The following is a 22,014-nucleotide window of genomic DNA, read 5'->3' on the forward strand; positions in this document are numbered from 1 at the left end:
CTGTGTGACTTCTTTTTCTTCCCCAGTTGGGATTCCAGTTCTCTGGAGTTGGATGTCTCGACTCTACATAATTTTGCTTCATCGCACTCTTCTGTCCACCAATATATCTTTGGTTGATATAACTGGATAGCATTCAGATGCGCTGTCGCCAAATCAGAGGATATGTATAATAGCAAAGAGAAAATCCTGGCAAAATTTTTGTGAAAATTTACATCCAAGTATAAAACTAGATTATTTATGGAAAAAAATTTGGTCGCTTAAAAATCCTCACACTCCAACTTTAGTCCCTTTGAACTCACAGTGGAAGACTGAATTCATTCAAAAAGTTATCCCTACAGTGTTAGAGATGAAGTAATTGAAGCATCAATCTTTGGTGGACGGAATAGTGCGATGAAGCAAAATTACTACTAATGTAGGCTAACTGTCACATTGGAGATACAAATTTCTATTCAGGTATCCTAGCAATAAATAATGTCAAACTTTATTGTTGAAACCAAACAATCAATTTTTAAGGGAGTAAATAGTAAATACTACATTCATTAACAATAACAAATGGAAATGCATATTGTTGGTATGCTCAAATAGGAAAAAAAATAAGCCACCCAATTTCAAGTAATTTTTACCCAGGATAGTGATAGTATTAGTAAGTGATGAAGAAATTGATATATATATATATATATAATAATTTCCATCATACAAACATAAATATAGTGAACTTAACTAATCGTCAATTTAGAGCAGAATTACCAAATGAGACTCATTTATTCTTTACATGCCCTAATTTCACAAGTGTAACGCCGTTCCTCGATGTCGGTAAAAATGGGAAGCATGAACAAGGTGACCTATACTCGCAGAGGTATATAGAGCGTGGATAATATAAATCGAGGAACCGCAATTACAATTTTTGCTTGTTATGGGGTTAACCGAATACATATACGGAAATAATTCCCACAATAACAACAGTTTGAATAATGTTTGTGTAAATTCCTCACCCTTCTTTACCCTTTCCAAAAATTCAGCAAGTTATACAACAAGCATTACCTCAATTACGTCACCAATCGCAACTCACACCAATGAAAAAAGGTAGTACATTCACTATAGACGTTTATTTAACAAATTTAAATTTGCGGCATCATTCCTTCAATATTTCCTTCTATTTTTTTTTTACTAAGCTTCACAACAAAATTCCAGTTTACGTATGACCGACAATTCTCATTCTTAGTATTCTTATTTGATCAGAATAATTTACAATAAAAATAACAATGCAGATAAAAGGTACGCCTTTTTTGGCAATAATACAGATAAAATTTACTTCATTTTAAAAGTTTGTATCAGTTCAACATTTCACGGACAATTTCTACTAATTTACAGAATACCTAAAATTATAATTATTTAAAAAGAGAATTAGATGCTCATTAATTCCAAATACTCAGTCGGTTAAGATTTGTCTCGTTTTGTTATTAGTTGTAAAAGGACTTTCGTTATGACGTCTTTGAAGTTGAATGATTATCTATAAAAATTACGTTCTTGGGTCACACGCGTATCAGTTGCACATTTGGGTTACTGTTGCAGCGATGTTTTACGCTATTACATGGTACACGCACATGTACGTATCTATTTTCTCACTCGTGATCAGGTTTTATGCACATGACGCATTAAAAGCCCCCATCTTACATCACGTCTTATTTGTAATGCAAAAAATCATCAATTGTCAAGTATGAATTTAAGTTTGTATTACACAAGTTCCAGTTCACTACAAAACACGTAATCTTACGTACCTTCATAAATGTTCTAGTTGCCAAATTAGACCGGCTGTTCGCAAACATCCAAAGTAGTCGAATTGATGCAGTCAAATCCAAGTGTTCTGTTACGTAATAGATTTTTGCCGTTACTTCCTTGATGCCATGTGTGCTTGTGGATACTGCAGCAAATTGCAAATTGTATTGGTTCTAGTTATTTCAAGGTTCAATGTCTATGTTCCGACTCAAGTTCATGCTGACATTAAATACTTCTTGGTTAATTACTTCGTAAAACAAATACTAGTCGTGCAAATATATATATGTGTAAAAATGGTTACCACAAATTAAAATACTGGGCGTGACAATTACCACGAAAATGACTAACGCAAGATTTATATATATGCTGAAAATTGGTTCACGAAAAAAAAATAAGTCCAAAGCACAATTCCTTACAAAGTTTTTTAGTGACGGGACACAATGTTGCAAAGAAGCAATGTAAGTTCAAACGGCAACACGTAGACTTTAAAATGAATGGCGAAAAGTTCTCAAAGTCCCAACTTACGATATGTGGTTGCACACTATACAATAAACTTGACCCAGTTTTAGAATAAAATACCAAGCGACGTTGAACCTTGATTGTCGTGCGACGAACTGTGTTTTTTCCACCTCCGCTGCTAACGAAGAAGAAAACAGGTGAAAAGTAACAGGAGAGACATCTATCGGTATTAATTGGTAGTGAGGAAAAATAACCTCATGGGGATTTTTATAGAATGAAATTTCCCGGGTGGGAAATTTTCACTCAATGTAACGGGATGACGCAAAACGGGACTTGCAAATGACAGATTTACGTCATCACCGTTACAAATTCCCCCAACCGACGATGAAAGAAAACCAACCCGAAAATGAGCATCTCGGTATCCATAAAAGACCCATATTATAATAGTACCACTATGCCGGAAATTATTTATCCAACATTAAAACTTAACAGGCAGATCCACCACTTATTTACTATGGAAATTCATCATTACCCTTATGTTCCAATAAGACTTCATCTTGGGAATGGCCCTCAAGAATTAATTACTTAAAACTACACTCCATGATTGTAAAAACATGATATCTCCAATACCAAAATATCAAGTAAACGAATCCACATGATTCACAAAACTCTAAAAATAGATTCAAAATTTATGACACAAACGCAGCAATAATTACTAATAAACACAACACTTCATAACTGATGTAGATGAAAAAAAAATAGTGAGTTCAAAAATATGATACACAACTGACGATGGTTAACATGATAAGGTTGTTTCACGATTATCAAAAATGATTGTCCAAATGATTCATGATGGTTGTCAGAATGATTCAAGATGGTTGTCAGACTGATTCAAGATGGTTGTCAAAATGATTCAAGATGGTTGTCAAAATGATTCAAGATGGTTGTCAAAATGATTCAAGACGTCTTGATGATCGCTGCATAAGATGATGCTGATCCAATTAAGCATAACGTTCCAATAACCATACCAAAACTTCCTTAAAGATGAATCGTTGTAAGTTTCCTTGTTGCAGTTGTTCCAAAGGCTTGTTGTCCCATTTTCTCGAAAAATTTCATGCAACGAAAAAAAATAATAAAAATAAAAAAATTGAAGAGAAGAAGTAATAGGAAAGAGTTGAGAATTAAACGAGAAAATTTAGCAGGGGAAACACTAGAAAAACGAGCATCTATTACAGAATCTCTGGCAGGAAAATTTTTAACTCCATGCATATGACAAATGATCATTTATGATTTTTTTTTTTTTGAAAACTCAACACAAAAATATAAATAGTACCAAATTTCATCAAAAACGAGAACATACTTTAGTTACTCAATCAAAATATATGAATCCAAATGACATACTAAATGAAACAGTTAAAGGTCACTCCTTGAATTATATAGGTATAGAATCTTAATCCGACATATAACATCAGGACAAAATTTTGCACAAATACACATAATTATTTTTATTTTACCATCGTTGTCTTGCTATCATGACACACTCGATAAATACATCAGAGGACCTTCTGTAAAGAGACAGCAAAAAACCAAGAAAATGCCATTAACCTAATACATGATATATATAAATACAAGGAAACATACCCTTAATTTCTACGTTGCAAATTGTTATTGTGGGAACGTTTAGGTCTTTTGTTACATTGAGTAATCAAATGTCCCGATTCCTTACAGTATCTACAGAAAATATGATTAGCCGGACTAGATTGTAAACAATTATTAGCATTATCTGGAATTCCAGAATTCTGACCTGAGACATTAGATGATTGCATTATATCAGATACCTGAGAATCAGCCAAAGCAATATCCGAATCAGGATCTTCTCTTGAGTGATAGGGCTTGATATGACTTACATGAACTTTCCTCAAATATAACTGAGTATCCGGATCCACCAATAACACAGTGACAGAACCCAACAGTTTAAAAACTTGGGCCGGACCCGACCAACGTTCCATCAATTTAGCCGAAATATTTTGTAAGGCCTTGCTTTGTGGACAAGTTTTATAAAGAACTAGGTCTCCAACCTTATAAGAAACTGGTTTTCTCGATGCATCGTATCTTTTCTTCCTAGTATTCCAAGCCTTCAAGAGATGAGAATATGCTTCTGCCCAACACTGAGCCCGACTACCAGATGGCGGACCACCAAGTTCTACGTCTGATTGAAGCTCCCAATGAAAATTCATGGGACCATCAATATCCCTTCCAAAAATAATTTGTGATGGACTGGTCTGCAAACTATCATGTACGGCAGTATTAAACGCAAATGCAATGGCAGTTAAATTTAAATCCCACTTAGTATGGTCTTCTGAATGATACGCAATAAGAGAAGCCTTAAGATTCCTAATGAAACGTTCAGCCAATGATGGATTTGGATAATATACGCTGGTATAAATATGCTTCACCTGTGCTTCAAACAGAAAGTCATTAAATAAACGTGATCTGAAATATGTAGCATTATCCGACACTAACTCACAAGGTGCTCCAAATGTAAGGAAGAGTTGTCGCAGTTTGTCAATGACCTGTACTGATGTCGCGGATCACAGTGGATATAAAGAGACCCACTTTGAAAACGCATCAACTACCACCAAAATGAAGCAATTTCCCCTTGAGGAACGCACCAAGGGACCGACCAAATCTATGTATAAATGGCGCCAAGGATGTTTTATGACTTCTGATGATAAGCAACCGGGGGGTTTACGTATAACTAGTTTAGCACGTTGACAAGTATCACACGATTTAATGTATTTACGTACATCCTGGGCACAGGTAGGCCACCAAAAAAGTGCAGAAATCTTCTTTTGACATTTTCGAACCCCCAAATGTGAACCACCTGCAGGAACATCATGATAATATCTACAAATTAATAATTGTAAGGCACTTGGTACCACAACTAGAGAATGGTTCAACTTAGGAGGTTGCCAAACCAACAAATTTTGAAACAAGCGATAATGCTTCACTGTTTTGCCAGACTGGATTTCTTGAATAATAGGAGACAAATTAGCATCTTGAGCCTGAAGATGAATTATATCGGCCTTATCAAACGGAATTATCTGGAACTTAGGAGCAGCACACGCAAAACTAGAAATAGGCGGTTGAGATACTTGAAATTCATCCGGTGTATACATCCGAGACAGACAATCAGCCACTGGATTCAATCTAGATGGAATATGCTCCACTGTGTATGAGAAGCGAGATAAATACAACAACCATCTACCAAATTTTCCATACTGCTCAGGATGACGCAATAACCACGAAAGCGCCTGATTATCAGTTTGTAGAACAAAGGGTTTTGCTGTAAGGTAAGTTTCAAATTTCTTAAATCCATATACAATGGCACAACACTCTGCCTCATATATAGACTGTTTTCGTTCCAAATCAGTGCGTTTTCGCGAAGCGAAAGCAATTGGCCGCAACGATCCATCTGATTCCTGTTGATTCAAGGTAGCCCCTAGAGCTAAGTTAGAAGCATCACATTGCAAAATGAATTCTTTCGAAAAATCAGGTAAAGCCAGTACAGTATGTTTAATAAAGACACTCTTCAAATGATCAAACTTAACCTGGTCCTCCTCTGACCAAACAAACTGAACTCCCTTTTTCTTTTTGTCTGACAAAAAGCTAGTTAACTCCGCATATGCAGGAATGAATTTTGAATAGTACCCAGTAAGTCCTAAAATCCTCTGAATAGCTTTAACGTTCTTAGGAGGAGGGATCTGTTGAATAGCAGATATTCGCTCCGGATCCAATGTTAATTTTCCTTCCCCCAAAATGTATCCCAAATACTTTACTTGTCGCTGCATCCAAGAAGATTTCTTCGGATTAACAGTCAAACCTGCCTCCCTCAATGCTTGAAGAACCAATCTTAAGTGCTCCAAATGAGATTCTTCATCAGGACTAAATATAAGGAGGTCATCTGCAAAGTTGACTAAGAACTTGTATTTAAACTTCCCTAGAATTTTGTCTAAGGCTCGAGTCAGCAACTGCGTACCTAAGTTAATGCCGAAAGGAACTCTGGTGTAACGGTATTGGCCAAAAGACGTGACAAACGCAGTCAAATCCTTACTCTTCTCGTCTAATCTTATCAGGTGGAAGCTCTTACATAAATCAAGACAAGAAAAAACCTTAGCAGACTGCAGATGTTGGAAAATTAAATCAATACGAGCTTGTGGGAAATTGTCGTAAGCTATAAGTCTATTCAACTGCTTATAACTACATACTAATCTGTAAGAACCATCCTTCTTGTCAACCAGAAAACACGGGCTTGAATAAGCACAACTACACTCCTCGATGATATTCTGTTCTATTAAGTCGTCAATCTGTTGACGCAAAATTGCCGTTTGGTGTGGATTCAACTGAAACGGTCTACATCTAAATGGAATATCCGATATCACGGGAATTGAAACAGGATCCAATGTGCATGTGCCCACCTTCTCAGTAATTACATCCTCATATCGTACCATGAGAGTTTGAAGATCTGAAGATTCTGAAATTTGTAAAGGAATCGAATCATTAACCTTAACAGAAGAAGGAACTGAAGGAGCCTTTTCTTTTTTTGAAGACTCGAAGTGTATCGGAATCGTTGAAAATGGGAAGGAGAGTATCCGCTCCTCGAAAGACAATCTAGCTTTAGTGCGGGATAAAAAATCATACCCTAAAATTATCGGAAAAGGGAGCGAATCAGAAAGCCAAAAATACCATTTCCAGGTCAAATGTCCAATACGCAGTGACAACTCAGTACGGGAATTTAAGTGAACTGTTTGGTTGTTTATCGACAATAAGTCCTGAGTGACATCATGAACTACTGGTGATTTCTGTTTTAAGGTTGCGAAGAAGGTACTTGATATCAATGACACTGAACTCCCAGAGTCCAATAACAAACGAGAAGAAGTCGAATTAACAGTAGCAGTCAAAACAGGAATACACTTTTCCTCTTCTGCAAAGGAACACTGAAAATGCAATTCTGAAGCAACCGTAAAAACTGTATCCAATACATTAATAGATTTTGTAGAGACTTTATCTTCCTCCCGAGGAACTGACCTCACTTCATCCTTCTGTCTCTCACAGTGCTCAACATCCATAGAAACTTCAACCCCCTCTAATCGATCCTCAATCATTTCAACTTGTGTGGCTCTAGAAATAACAGAAGGTTGTATCTTGTCCGAAAAATCACGAAGTTCCATAGGCCATATTTCTTGAGCAATAGTAATAAACTCCATTATTGACCTCGGACGAGAATAATACACTAAATGCAAACGAGTATTCATACTAAGTCCATTTATTATAGTTTCCACCAGTTTATCCTGTGTCCAATCTAAAGGAAAGATATGAAAATAAATATCCACCTCGCGGATATAACTTGACAAGAACTCATTTGTCCTTTGTTGACGAGTCACATAAAATTGTATTAAATCTCTCAAGGTTTGCAAATTTGTCAAGCGACTCCAAATCGTTTTAATCATAATTGGCCAAGGATACTTTAAAATCAAAATTTCGTACCAAATGGTGCGAAAAATACCCGAAGTTTTACTATATGCCATAAATAGCAGTGATTCCAAGTCGAGTAGTTGCAATGAAAATGCTTTATGCAAGGTAGTTAAAAACAATACCACCCTATGGAGGTCCTCTCCATCTATACATGGTAAATCACAAATTATCTCATGTGCTAAAGAATATCGAATGTAACTTGTGACAGGAGTCTCTTCCGGAGGGAGCAAAAAATTACTGAACTTATTATTAACCTGCCTGGTATGCAATAATGGTGGTGAAAAATTCAACCTAAAAGGCCTAATAACTGGTGAAACCACAGACATCCTTACCCAACCAGTGCACAAAACCAAAAATATAACCTTCAACGATAAAATAATCAAGGGAAATCCAATTTTAAACGATTTACAAAAAAAAATGATGTAGACTCGTCCAATTCACACTACTTATGAACTGCTAAGTTAAATTTGAAAATTGCCAATTTTATTTTCAAAATCGAAGGAACGTAAAATAAGGTAACTGCAACAAATCTTAGCATAAAAATGAAACCAATAAATACGAAAGAAAAAAAAGGGGGGGGAAATGCATCAACCAAAAAATTTCAAATTACAATGTAAATATATTATGCTGAAAACAAAGGCACATATAGTCACACACCAAATAAATCACTCAATATCCCAAGCCAAAATCCGAAAATTCCAATAGGGTGGGCGGGTGGGAAAAATTTATTCACTTCAAACTTCACTTAATGAAAGAAAAGGGGAAAATGGCCATGCTCTGACTGCCAATTTTTTGTAACGCCGTTCCTCGATGTCGGTAAAAATGGGAAGCATGAACAAGGTGACCTATACTCGCAGAGGTATATAGAGCGTGGATAATATAAATCGAGGAACCGCAATTACAATTTTTGCTTGTTATGGGGTTAACCGAATACATATACGGAAATAATTCCCACAATAACAACAGTTTGAATAATGTTTGTGTAAATTCCTCACCCTTCTTTACCCTTTCCAAAAATTCAGCAAGTTATACAACAAGCATTACCTCAATTACGTCACCAATCGCAACTCACACCAATGAAAAAAGGTAGTACATTCACTATAGACGTTTATTTAACAAATTTAAATTTGCGGCATCATTCCTTCAATATTTCCTTCTATTTTTTTTTTACTAAGCTTCACAACAAAATTCCAGTTTACGTATGACCGACAATTCTCATTCTTAGTATTCTTATTTGATCAGAATAATTTACAATAAAAATAACAATGCAGATAAAAGGTACGCCTTTTTTGGCAATAATACAGATAAAATTTACTTCATTTTAAAAGTTTGTATCAGTTCAACATTTCACGGACAATTTCTACTAATTTACAGAATACCTAAAATTATAATTATTTAAAAAGAGAATTAGATGCTCATTAATTCCAAATACTCAGTCGGTTAAGATTTGTCTCGTTTTGTTATTAGTTGTAAAAGGACTTTCGTTATGACGTCTTTGAGGTTGAATGATTATCTATAAAAATTACGTTCTTGGGTCACACGCGTATCGGTTGCACATTTGGGTTACTGTTGCAGCGATGTTTTACGCTATTACATGGTACACGCACATGTACGTATCTATTTTCTCACTCGTGATCAGGTTTTATGCACATGACGCATTAAAAGCCCCCATCTTACATCACGTCTTATTTGTAATGCAAAAAATCATCAATTGTCAAGTATGAATTTAAGTTTGTATTACACAAGTTCCAGTTCACTACAAAACACGTAATCTTACGTACCTTCATAAATGTTCTAGTTGCCAAATTAGACCGGCTGTTCGCAAACATCCAAAGTAGTTGAATTGATGCAGTCAAATCCAAGTGTTCTGTTACGTAATAGATTTTTGCTGTTACTTCCTTGATGCCATGTGTGCTTGTGGATACTGCAGCAAATTGTATTGGTTCTAGTTATTTCAAGGTTCAATGTCTATGTTCCGACTCAAGTTCATGCTGACATTAAATACTTCTTGGTTAATTACTTCGTAAAACAAATACTAGTCGTGCAAATATATATATGTGTAAAAATGGTTACCACAAATTAAAATACTGGGCGTGACAATTACCACAAAAATGACTAACGCAAGATTTATATATATGCTGAAAATTGGTTCACGAAAAAAAAATAAGTCCAAAGCACAATTCCTTACAAAGTTTTTTAGTGACGGGACACGATGTTGCAAAGAAGCAATGTAAGTTCAAACGGCAACACGTAGACTTTAAAATGAATGGCGAAAAGTTCTCAAAGTCCCAACTTACGATATGTGGTTGCACACTATACAATAAACTTGACCCAGTTTTAGAATAAAATACCAAGCGACGTTGAACCTTGATTGTCGTGCGACGAACTGTGTTTTTTCCACCTCCGCTGCTAACGAAGAAGAAAACAGGTGAAAAGTAACAGGAGAGACATCTATCGGTATTAATTGGTAGTGAGGAAAAATAACCTCATGGGGATTTTTATAGAATGAAATTTCCCGGGTGGGAAATTTTCACTCAATGTAACGGGATGACGCAAAACGGGACTTACAAATGACAGATTTACGTCATCACCGTTACACAAGTAACAGGAAGCATTTCCCAACTTTTTTTAAAAATAAAAATCTTATTTCCTATATCTTGAATAATTTTATTTTTATTGAGTCCTAAGCTAAAAATAATGTGGATTATTCAGATTTGCCAGACAAATTGGAATTATAAATGAAAATGTGTTGTGATCCTAAAAATAAAGAAGTAATCATCATAGCAAAAATGTGTCAAAATTGAATAGATAAGGAATTTGTAATGCTAAGATCAATAAAAAGTGAATGAATAAATCCATGAAGAAATTGAGAACTACTATACAAGAAACTATTTTTTACTGTCTTTCATATGAACAATGTAATGTCACTAAGTTCCAAGAGACTTTAATACAGCTTGTTCAATTGAACTCATCTCATATGATGAATACTATTTTTTAACTTACTGTTCATCATACTTCACCTTTGTCCTAGATTTGAATACATCTAGACAAGAATATAACATCATTGTTGAAAGGGATTTATGTCATTAAGTGACTTGAGGTGTTAGGTCAGGGTTGGTCAACCAACTATAATTGTGAAAGACCGATTTGATGTGCACTTGTGGTCTGCAGAACAAGTAGTGGTGTTCTAGCATTGTAAGAAGGGTGGAAAGGAGCAAGTGAGTCAAACAGGAGATCTTGCCAAGCATGTTCATGCAGTGGGAAACCTCTTACCATCTGTTTCCCAAGTGAAAATGCAGTGCTGCATTGTTATCATGGCAGAAGAAACAGAAGGAGGTTTCATGAAGAGGGGAGTCCCTTCTTCCACAGTATTTTTTACCTCTCAGTGCAAGCCGCACCACCACTCCTCTGTTGCCCTTTAAGTGTACTACTCATTGCCCTTCACAAGTGCAAGGGAATTGCTTAAGTCTGACCTAGGTCATGTGGAAATAAGGTTACATAACACTATTTTTATCTGAGTGTTGTATACTAAAAATGTTATATTCTACAGACATCACGAAAGGAGTTGGAGTCAGATCATGGGGACCCTGTAACACTGCTCAATGCCTTCCGGGAGTGGTTGAAAGTGAAAAATGATCCTCGGAGTAACTCGAGAAAATGGTGCAAGCGGAGAGGCCTCGAAGAGCAACGGTTTTATGAGATGACCAAACTTCAAAGACAGTTTAAGGAACTCCTGGAGGTACTACTACTACTACTAATATGTATTGTTGATAAACAAGCAGGAGTAAATTTCCATTGTTAGGAAGTTTTTAAAAAACACTTTGAAATTCCTACAACTTACACCCTAGCAAAAAAAGAACTTTGCATCATGTATTTCCTCTTGATTTGCACCATTACACCATTACTTGGCTTGGCTAAAGAAATATTAACTGTGCTCAAAGTACAGGGGATAATATCCCCAGCCAGAAAAAAATCCCCCAGCTGTCCCATTGTCCCCAAAATAAAACACGGAGGCATCCTACTTGCCAACTCTGAGGCTTAAGGAAACATCTCCCCACTTAACAATTTGCACCTTGAGCACTGAATATACAGTATGTTCATATTAGGATGTATTTTTAATGATTCTATAACTGGCACTTTTCTCTTGATTTTGTGATTGATAGAAATTAGATGTTTTGCGTTGAAACCTTGTACTGAAATAACTGCAATTTATACCCATCCTCTCCATGGCATGATCACCAGAGCACACTAAGAGGTTGTGGACCCTAGGTTCATACCCTTGGTAAGGCATAGATATTTCATTGTGTTTCTCGTGCAGGTTCAACTCTTCATGGTGCATCCTCATCATTGCAATTAACCTGGAGTGAGGTGGAAGAACAAACTAAAATAATAATGATAGTACAGGTTAATTATAAAGTCTCAAATTCAATGTTTGGTAGCAGTTAAAAAAAACAAAAAACATTTTGCCGTATATATCCTATCCACCATAGTCCGAATTAAATTTGTGATTTCTTGACAATATCCACCTATGTTTCATAGGTCCTGGATTTAAGGTTGCTCTAAGGTGCAAGAATCCTATGAGAGCCTGGATCTGCCAAGCAACTTTTTTTGGGGTGATCCATGGTCTGTGCATCAAGTCCCACTGCCCCGATTTCTGACTTTCAAGACCGAAGACCGCTACTTCTTCGTTTCAAGTAACTCCTCAAAAGTGAAGAAACTGACTTCGTACTAGGGTTGGTAGCATTACATGGTAGGTGTCCTCACAAATGTTGCCACTTTATATGTAGCAAAAAATACCATAACAAGTGAAAAGTGTTTTTCGAGCTGCTTTGAAATATTGTAATAAGAAAGTTATGTTGGAGAACACACTTCATGACAATTCACAAAATAACACTTTACAAAATTTAGTATTTCACTGTAATGGATTGAGACTTGATAATCACTCTGTAAGTGGGGGTGTGGGGGACATACCACTAACATCAAGGGAGAGGGAGGCTTGAACCATGGCCACTGGCCTGAGAAGACAACTGGGAAGAAGACCAGTGTGAAGTGCTGAAGGTGTGAAGTGCCACTCTGTTCATTACCATGCTTCAAGGAGTGGCACACCTAATGAGCCCAAGCCTCCCTCCCCCCATGAGCCAAGGGGAGATGAGACCAGCAGGGTGGTAACTGAAATATACTTTCTCTACATTTTCCCCTTTGTGATTAAAATTGCTATTTTGTTCTGATTGCACAATTTTTCACGATTAGCTGGTGAAATTTTTATGGATTGTAGATGCTACACGATCTTAATTTTGGAAGGTTGGTGGTGGGGAATAAGCTGCACTACAACAAATTTTTCAGAACTGTATTCAGCAACACTGATACATTGCGTTTCTTATAGGTGAATTATACATTTTTATTACAAAATTTTATATTTTTTCACCAAGAAGTGTATAATGATTTACAGTGTGACTTCGCATGATGGTAGGAGCATAACAGTGCTACTTACTATTTTCTTCATTCACTTTAGTTTATTGTGATTGGCACAAAGATTATTTTGTGTAAAATTTCAGTTTTTTTTTTGTTTTTTAACTATCATTATTGGGAGACAAATGTATAAAGTTTGAATTAAAATGTATTAATTTTATTTCATTGGCTGGTATTGGTGAATAAATTCCAATCAATACTCTCTAATATCAATACATTGGTGTCAGTCTCGGCTCAACCCTAGTACATACCTGATATTAACCCCAAAACTTAATTGCAGAGTTCTGGAATGCTGGAATCCAAACGGCCAGATGAGGAGATGACGAGTGCGGAGCGATCTCTGAGGCATGGCAAGATGAGGCTTCTAAAATCTATGAAGAGAGATTATCATATGGCTGGACCTAAAAAGAGGAAAATCCTCAAGATCGATCCTTTGGAAGGTCAGGCGGTAACTGCTAATGATGACGAAGATGAAGAGATAGATATTAAGGATGTAGAGTTCCGATTGTCAAATGACAGTTCACATGTCCAGGTAATGAACATTTCTACTCAATGTTTTTACATGGATTATTCAGTATTACCACGTTGCATCAAGAAGATACCAAGGAACTGTGTAGAGCAGTTTTTGCAACCATAGTACACTAAAGAACATAAATTGTTGATAAGTGGTTATAAAGAGATGTGCCAAATTGGTAGGTGTCCTCACAAATGTTGCCACTTCTTTATATGTAGCAAAAAATACCATAACAATTTGAAAAATACAGCCATGCATTCTTGAAGAATTTGTAATTTTTGCTGTAGGATATGTTTACCATATTTTTTGTGCATTCCCATTTTTTTTAGTATATTATTTTGAGGTTAAATTGAGACTTGAACCTGGCTGATCCAATTCATTTCTCAAATGCAAGTTTATTTGCTTTGGTTTTAAGTTTCTTGTAGATTTTTTTTGTAATTAAGAATACAATGTGATGTTGCAAGGTGTTCTATGCTGTTTAATTTCAGAATTCTGAAACTACATTTCCTTAGTGATTACCAAAGACTGATAATAGATATAGATTGAAAACTTATCTTAATGCTGAGTATGACTTGTTTTTCAATAATATACATTTTGGGGAAAATAACACTACAATTCCAGGTCTTCAGATTAAAATTTAAGATAGAAAACGGGCTTTGACGAGATGTCAATTTCAGCAGTGTTGAAATGGTGGCTGAGTGAGTGGTGGGTAGTTCGATGAGTGTTGGCCGAGTTTGTGAGTGAGGATATGTAAACCAGAAGTGGAAGGTGTCAATGGGTGGGAGTGGTTGATAGATGCATGCTGCCTAGAAGTGGTCATTGAATGTAGTGTTGTGGCTGATGATGTTACAATGCCAGGATTTGAGATTTAGGTAGAAGTGTGTTGAAGTCCACTTAATATTGTTAAGAGGCTGATGAGGAGTAGGCCTACAGTTTAAATATAAATCTGAACCACTATGCAATGCATCCACCAAGGATTAAACCTGAGACCCCTTGAATTACAAGGAGACAGATTTACCACTTCACCATTGGCAAGCCCTGGGATTTCGATACAAGAAGAATAAACATTAATTGTAAGGGTAGCTCCGAAAAAAAGTAGCCGAAAGTATTTAGTATTTTTGTTACTTTTTTGGTTCACCCTGTATATGAGTAAAAATCATGCTTAATTTTCTATTGTTAGTACATTCCAGTGTAAAATGGGTAATGCTGTATTTGGAATCCTTTGTTAAATAAATAAGTTAATTATTCAAAAACGGATTGTGTTCTCATTGCAGAATCTACTAAGCAAGAGTACAACATGCAGCTACAGGGATCTTATGATGCTGAAAATAATTGTTTGCAGTGGACTGCATCCTCAAGTTGCAATATCAGATGAATTTAATTATTGTAAGGTATGTGGTCACTTCATCAGAATCAATCTATGGAGACTAGAGAATTGTTAATATAAAATACATCTTAAAAGTTTTGGTTTTGCTTCTTTCCTTCATTAACATAGGATGTATAGAATTCTAAATGTCACCATTTTGACTCACTACAATATGCTGTTTAGCCGTACAGTAAATCATAAACAAAATGCATAATTTTATTCAGTGGTGGGGAGTGTTTGTGTAACACTTCATTTATTTAAGAAACAAACGTATGCTGTTCTAGCCTGCTTCCAAACCCCAGTTTTTTCTTCATGTGGTTCATTGTGTTAGTCGTGTGGTATGTGAAGTAGTCATTACTACTGTGAAGGATTAGTTTGTTTTTTTGTTTTGTTATTGTTCCAAGTAAAGTGTAAATATGTGTGTGTTGATGCATCATGAATTTGGTGGATTCTTTGTTGCAGCATCCTTTCTTCTCAAGAGCACTGAAAAGAAGTTGGAAACATTAAAGCTGGAGGTTGGCTGTTGCCTGTTCTAGATTTATCACAAGCTGCATAGGGAGATACGAGCAGCACATGCAAAAGGCAATTTAATACGAGGGATGATCGGAAAAAAATAATACAAAGCCTGTAAATTCCAGTAGGTATTTATTAGATGAATACAGACAGACTCACGTGAAAGGATACTTCATACACTACTTCTCAACATAGTCTTCTCTCCGGTTCAGGCATTTATCCCAGCACTTCACAAGGTTCATGATGTCTGTCTCATTGAACTCAGGGTCCTGTTGTCGGAGCCCAACTCTTACTTCGTGCTGGACAATAACATCCGAGTGAAACCTGTGTCATTGCTGCACCTACGAACAGCAATTCGAAAGATGATGCCCGGACTTCTCACCACAGGAGTCATTCTACTTCATGACAACACAAATCCACACGCCTCACAACATACGTGACGTCCTGGTGAGTTTTTGGTAGCATGTGCTCCAGCATCCACCATACAAGCCGGACCTTGATCCGAGCGATTACCATCTCTCTGCTCCTTTGAATAAGCATCTCATAGGATGCCAGTTTCATTTGTATGATGTCAAGCACGAAGTAAGGGTTTGGCTCCAACAACAGTACCACGGGTCCTATGAGATAGGCATCATGAACCTCATGAAGTGCTGGGATAAATGCCAGAACTGGGGAGAAGACTATTTTGAGAAGTAGTTTATGAAGTATCTTTTCACGTGAGTCTGTCTGTATTTGTCTAATAAATACCTACTGGAATTTACAGGCTGTGTATTTTTTTTTTCCGATCATCCCTCATAGAAAAGTGTATGGTCATAATCCATGGGTTTGTTGGTGTCAAGTTCAAAATGCATTATTCGGTTTTCCATGCATATTTTTTGGAAGTAGTTATTTGTTGTCTAAAGGAAGGGTAAAGGAGCTAAGACATTTAAGTTAATATGTGAGAAAGCGTGTTGAAAGCAAGAAATCCACGAGTAATGGCTTGAATTTTGCCACTCTTCGGAACTGTCAACGTAGGAACACAAGGTAAGTCGTGCTTATATAGAATCACTTCAAAATCACAATGAACAGGTTGAAATAAAATCGTTATGCCTGGTCAAAAATCATACACTGTATTAAGTTCTGTGGATATTTTGAGTTAGCCCTGTATGGTCATGATAAGAGATGTTCTTCTGCAAACACGTGAGTATTTTGAGACCTCATTGATTTTACTAGCAGTATAGCTTGTGCTGTTAAATAATATCTTGATAACAGCACTGTATTTAAAGACACCTTGAGAATCATCCAAAATGAATTATTGAACTCTATATTTGAGATTTGCCAGCGGATTATAGAGAAAATGTCTGAAACAAAATATCTAGCATTAATATGCAATGAAACCACATATCAGGTACAAACTTGAGGTGATTGTTCGTAAGAAGTTTTGAATCTTCCTTAATTGGGACATACAGGATGCTGAGGCAATTTTTCATTGTACCATGAAAGAGATGAACAGTTTATTTGGTGGGAAACCTTATAAAATAATTGCCCGAAGATTTGGTGATGAGAGGAATGGAAAATGGAATTCAATCTTGTGTTAAAGAACATTTTCCACTTGCTCATTATATTCTCTGTTATCACCAATTGAATTTAATAATGGAGCAAGGTGCCTCCCAAAATCAGTAAGCCAGAGTTTTTTTGTTCCCAGCGTTCTTTTCATGCTCACCTCAGCGAATATTGGGATTGGAAATTGAGGCTGCCTACCATATCTATTTCTGGCTCAAGAAGATGGTGGAATTTTAAATCGTGTGCAGTAATGTGGTGTACAAAAATCAAGAAGAACTTGCAAACTGTTATACTGACTTGGATAGTTCAGTGTCATGCACAACCATTCAGGAAGTGCGAGTCCTGCTTCGCAGTTTGGAGGATCGTGCCATTCTGTCAGAATTACGCCACATGTCAACATACTGTATACTCAGTTGCATGCAAGATGAACTGACACAATACAAGTAAAAAATACTATTGCTGCTTTCAAGAGCACCATCCAAAAGATCTGAGATGCTATAGACTCCCTACAGAGAGAATTGGAAACCAGCATTTGCCAGCAAATAAGCTACAGCATCGTGAAATCCATGAATCTGATCTGCCATCCGGCGTGAAAGAATATGAGAATCATCACTACAACTCCTTTGACAAGAGCTGAACCTGAATGATGCTTCTCTTCTCTGAAAAGAATCAAGAGTTTCCTGAGAAACACAATGGCCCAGGGCCGCTTGTCTGCCCTTCTTATGCTTTCTATTGAGAAAAGATTGGTGACAGTATGTAAGACTTCAACACGAAGGTGGTAGAGAAATTTTGCTCCAGGAAGAACAGAAGAATGGATTTAACCTTCAGACAATAGGTGAGTGAATGCATGGATTTTTTTTTCATATTTTATTGATGAATAAAAATCATATTTTTTTTCACTATCATTTCTGCACTTTGTGTGTGGGCGTGCGAGCGTTATGCATCCTGATACTGATGGGGGTGGGAAGGAGCAATGATCAGAACGCTACATTTTAAAAGTAGCTCGCTACGCTACTCCTGATCGCTACTCCCTACTTCGCTACTTTTTGCGCTACTTCTGCATAAAAAAATAAAAACAACCATATGGGTATTAAAAATCTCCTACTACTGGTAAATAGATTCTGTTATTTTTTTATCATGATTCCAGTCATTCAATAATTTTGATAGCAGTGTTACTTCAGTTACTTATTTTTACTATAGTTTTGAGAATACCATACCTATGCAAGGGGCATATCAATTCATATTTGATATATGAATATTGCAATTAGAGTGTTACCCAAATTAATGATTACAACTATACACAAATCAAATTTGGTAGGATTACGTATTTGCGTATGTTCACATCAACATATTTTCTTGAGAATAAATATTTCATTTTTTATAGACTGATATGAAGACAGCATTTTGAATGAAAAGTACCTGAAGCCCTTTGACTACAAAAGGGCCTCAGGTTCGATTCCCAGGGAAGGCACATAGTGGTTAGGATCCAGTCTCGATCAGCTTATCTATGCATAAAATGGACTCAAGACAAAAACTAGGAAAGACGCCAAGTTGGGAGGATGGGATCCTCCTGCTCCTCCATGAAAGGTAGAAAGTGACTATAGATAAGAGAATAATTAAATAAACCATTCATCCTCATTGTCATGATTGATAGAAGTGGAAGAATAGATGAGGAGGTAAACAGAAGAGGACAAATGGGTGGTGGACTATATCAAAGCGTTCGAAGATTAATATGGAACAGGGGTGTACCTATGAAATGCAAGAAGGTAATATACAACACATACTATGTGCCAATAATTGCGTATGGAGCAGAGACTTGGACAATGGCAGACAAAAAAAAGTTGCAGGCAGTGGAGATTAAATTTTTAAGGAGTATTTTGAGGAAGACTAGAAGGGATAGAATAAGGAATGAGGAGATCCGACAGACAGTGAGTGTGGTGAAGCATCAGGACAGGATAGATCAGGCACAGATGAGATGGTTCGGACACATGAAGAGGATGGATGCAGAAAGACTACCAGTAAGAGCTTACAATTCACAAGGAGTGGGAATAAGGCCAAGGGGGAGACCAAGATGTCGATGGAAAGAGCAGATAGTGGAGTGTTAGGAGAAGAGGACAAGATTGCAACACCGTGCAAAGAGAGGAGAGGTGGAAGACCTGAAAAAATGGAGAGGCTTGACTTATATGTTGACCCAGCCAGAGGTAGGAAATGGCAAGGGATGATGATGATGTCATGATTAGCAAAAGTTACAGAAAAGTGACGCAAAAGTAGGAGAAATACATAAATTTGAAAACTATGTATACATATTAACTAAAGAAAATTGTCGTTTCTGTAGGAAAGTCAATAACTCGTACATACTTTTTGCAATATGATAAAATTATTGAGGAAACTGTCGTGTAAACCTGACTGTTCTAAACATATTGTAATTTTAAAATTTGAGAACAAATACTATCGCGAAAATAATTGTAATTCCAGAAATTCTATGATTCTTGTAACAATAATTTCCTGCTGGTGAGATCCTATATACTGACGATGATCAATGCTGTTACCGTACTGAGCCATTTATTGCTGGCACTATTTCCTTGTCAGTGCAGTGGAAAATCCATCACTCATTTTTGCACTGCAAGTTGTGTCTTACACAGCAATTAATGACATTTTGGTGTCTCTTACACCATGGATATCAACAGGATTTGTTCCGGGGGTGACACAAACGAGGCACTTTTTTCCAGTGGTGCAGCAAACAAGGCATGTTTCTCCCCAAAATAGCGATGCAGCTAAAAAAGACGTAGCTGTTAGCAGGAATATATTCATATATGTCAGTTAGTTATCTGGATATCTGAATTATTCAGCTACTAATTAATTAAATTACACAGATATCTATAATCTACAATCTAGATAATCTGTACCTCCATGTAATAAACTGTCTTTATGAACCTCCTGCAAAATTAAGGGTTATTGTCGATTTTTTCTGACGCTGTTGCCACATTCAAAATTCACCTCAAAATGCTGAGAAAAAATGTAGCTGTAGCGAAATTTTCGCTACAACTACAGGAATTTTGTAGCTTCGCTACCGCTACAACTACAATTTTCAAAATGTAGCGTCGCTACAGCTACAGCTACAAATTTTGTAGCTAGCTACAGTAGCGACGCTACAAGTAGCTCGCTACTTCTGACCACTGGGAAGGAGTTAATTGTAAATGCAGGAAAGAACAGCATCACCTGTAGCCATGCACTTTGAAAAGACACAAGCTGCCACTGAATTTTATTATTCATAAGTTTTGAGAATATACAAAATAACATATCTGGTATTAAGCCATTTTGTTCAAGAAAACAAAGTAAGAGTGTAGAGTTTTGAAAAACAATAAACGTTTTAATAAGTTTTAATTTATTTTGCACCAGTACCAACATTGTGTGAAAAAATAATTTAGTGATAAAATGGCGGGTATTTTAATAATGTAGTTCTTGAATCTTGGAAAATGATGCATGTAATTGCAGTGGAATACTTACATATCAATATTAAAACTAGAATGGCGGGAGGGGTCAAAATAACCCCTGCCTTCCCAGTTTCTTCAATAACTATCCTGGTTTTCTTTTTTTTTCGTTGAAATTTTGTGACTTTTTATAATTCTGTGCCCTTTTTAAGATGGTATATTGAAATCTACACAATATGTGGGTTGGAAATTTAATAGTAACAACACTGCTGTATACGTATACACCATGTAACAGAACTGGTGATTCTTACTTATACCACATGTTAATTTGATACCTAAGCTACCTCCCAGTAAAGGGACTCTTCCTTCCAACACTAGGCGCATGTGCAGTGTGACGAAAGGAATAGAGAATCATTGAAGTTGGTGGTTGAAAGTTGTGTAGTCAGACTCAGACTCACAATGTGAAAGTTCTGGTGATTCTCGCCGTACCTCCAGGACAGACTGTCACCACAGACAAGTTAATTTTATTAACTTATTAACTTGTCTGTGGGATTACTGTTCATTTTTGGAACATAACCTGCGACATGCTTTGCGAAAGAGAAGAGGGAGACACTTTCTGCTGAATCCTCCTGTCTCATTTTGCAGGACAATGCTCGGGTGCATGTAGCGCAACCTGTGGCTGATTTGTTAAATGGGGGCTGGCAGATTCTCTACCATCCCCCAGACTTCCCAGGCTTAAGACCCTGTGACTTCAATTTGATCCCTGAGATGAAGAAACCACTTTGTGGCATTCGATTCCAAACTGTTCGTGAGATTCTTCAGGCAATAGACTGCTCCATTCGAACCATCAACAGAACGGGCGCTGCTACAGGTACACTACAAGTTGCACTTCACTGGTAGCGGTTGTACACAATGCTGGTGACTACATCGAAGGGCTGTAAGAGTTTCACAGAGGTGTCTCTTTCGTATCATTTGTAAATTAATAGTTACCACTATTAAATTTCCAACCCACGTATAATTTATTTCTGTGAAATTTCATGTTATACCCCTAGAACAGTGGGAGGGGTCAATTTGACCCTTGTAAAGTTTCATTTATGCATGCTGCAATATTAGCATTAGGTTATGGTTCCTGTGTCATCCTATCTTTAGCATGTTCGCACTTGTGAGTTTACATGTTGTCATGTAGGTAGTGTTCTTGGACAGGGAAGGACGTCTCCAAACATGTCGCATCAAGTAGCAGTTTCTCATGGTGAAATGTTGTGTATTCTGGACTGTTCAGTTGTTGATGATCCTAATTTTTATTTGTAATGAAACTGTATCACACACCACCTAAACACTTTGATTATAATACATAAAGCACAGAAAATAAATTAATAATATGTTCCCATCCTAACATGTAATTTTTAAAT

At 36.6% G+C, this 22,014-nt stretch overlaps 1 protein-coding gene across 2 annotated transcripts in view; it reads left to right on the forward strand.

Moving 5' to 3' along the window:
• Window positions 1-22,014, forward strand: part of LOC145984985 (putative ATP-dependent RNA helicase DHX34) — a 149,326-nt gene that overhangs the window by 85,561 nt on the left and 41,751 nt on the right. For both annotated transcript variants that reach the window (XM_083118463.1, XM_083118464.1), the window contains 3 exons: window positions 11,321-11,509; window positions 13,520-13,771; window positions 15,028-15,144. In XM_083118463.1, coding sequence (XP_082974589.1) covers window positions 11,321-11,509; window positions 13,520-13,771; window positions 15,028-15,144 — 558 coding nt within the window. The remainder of the gene's footprint in view (window positions 1-11,320; window positions 11,510-13,519; window positions 13,772-15,027; window positions 15,145-22,014) is intronic.

The sequence above is a fragment of the Lepisma saccharinum genome, chromosome 3, assembly GCF_977018435.1.
Source record: "Lepisma saccharinum chromosome 3, izLepSacc3.1, whole genome shotgun sequence".
In the NCBI taxonomy this organism is placed as follows: Eukaryota; Metazoa; Arthropoda; class Insecta; order Zygentoma; family Lepismatidae; genus Lepisma; species Lepisma saccharinum.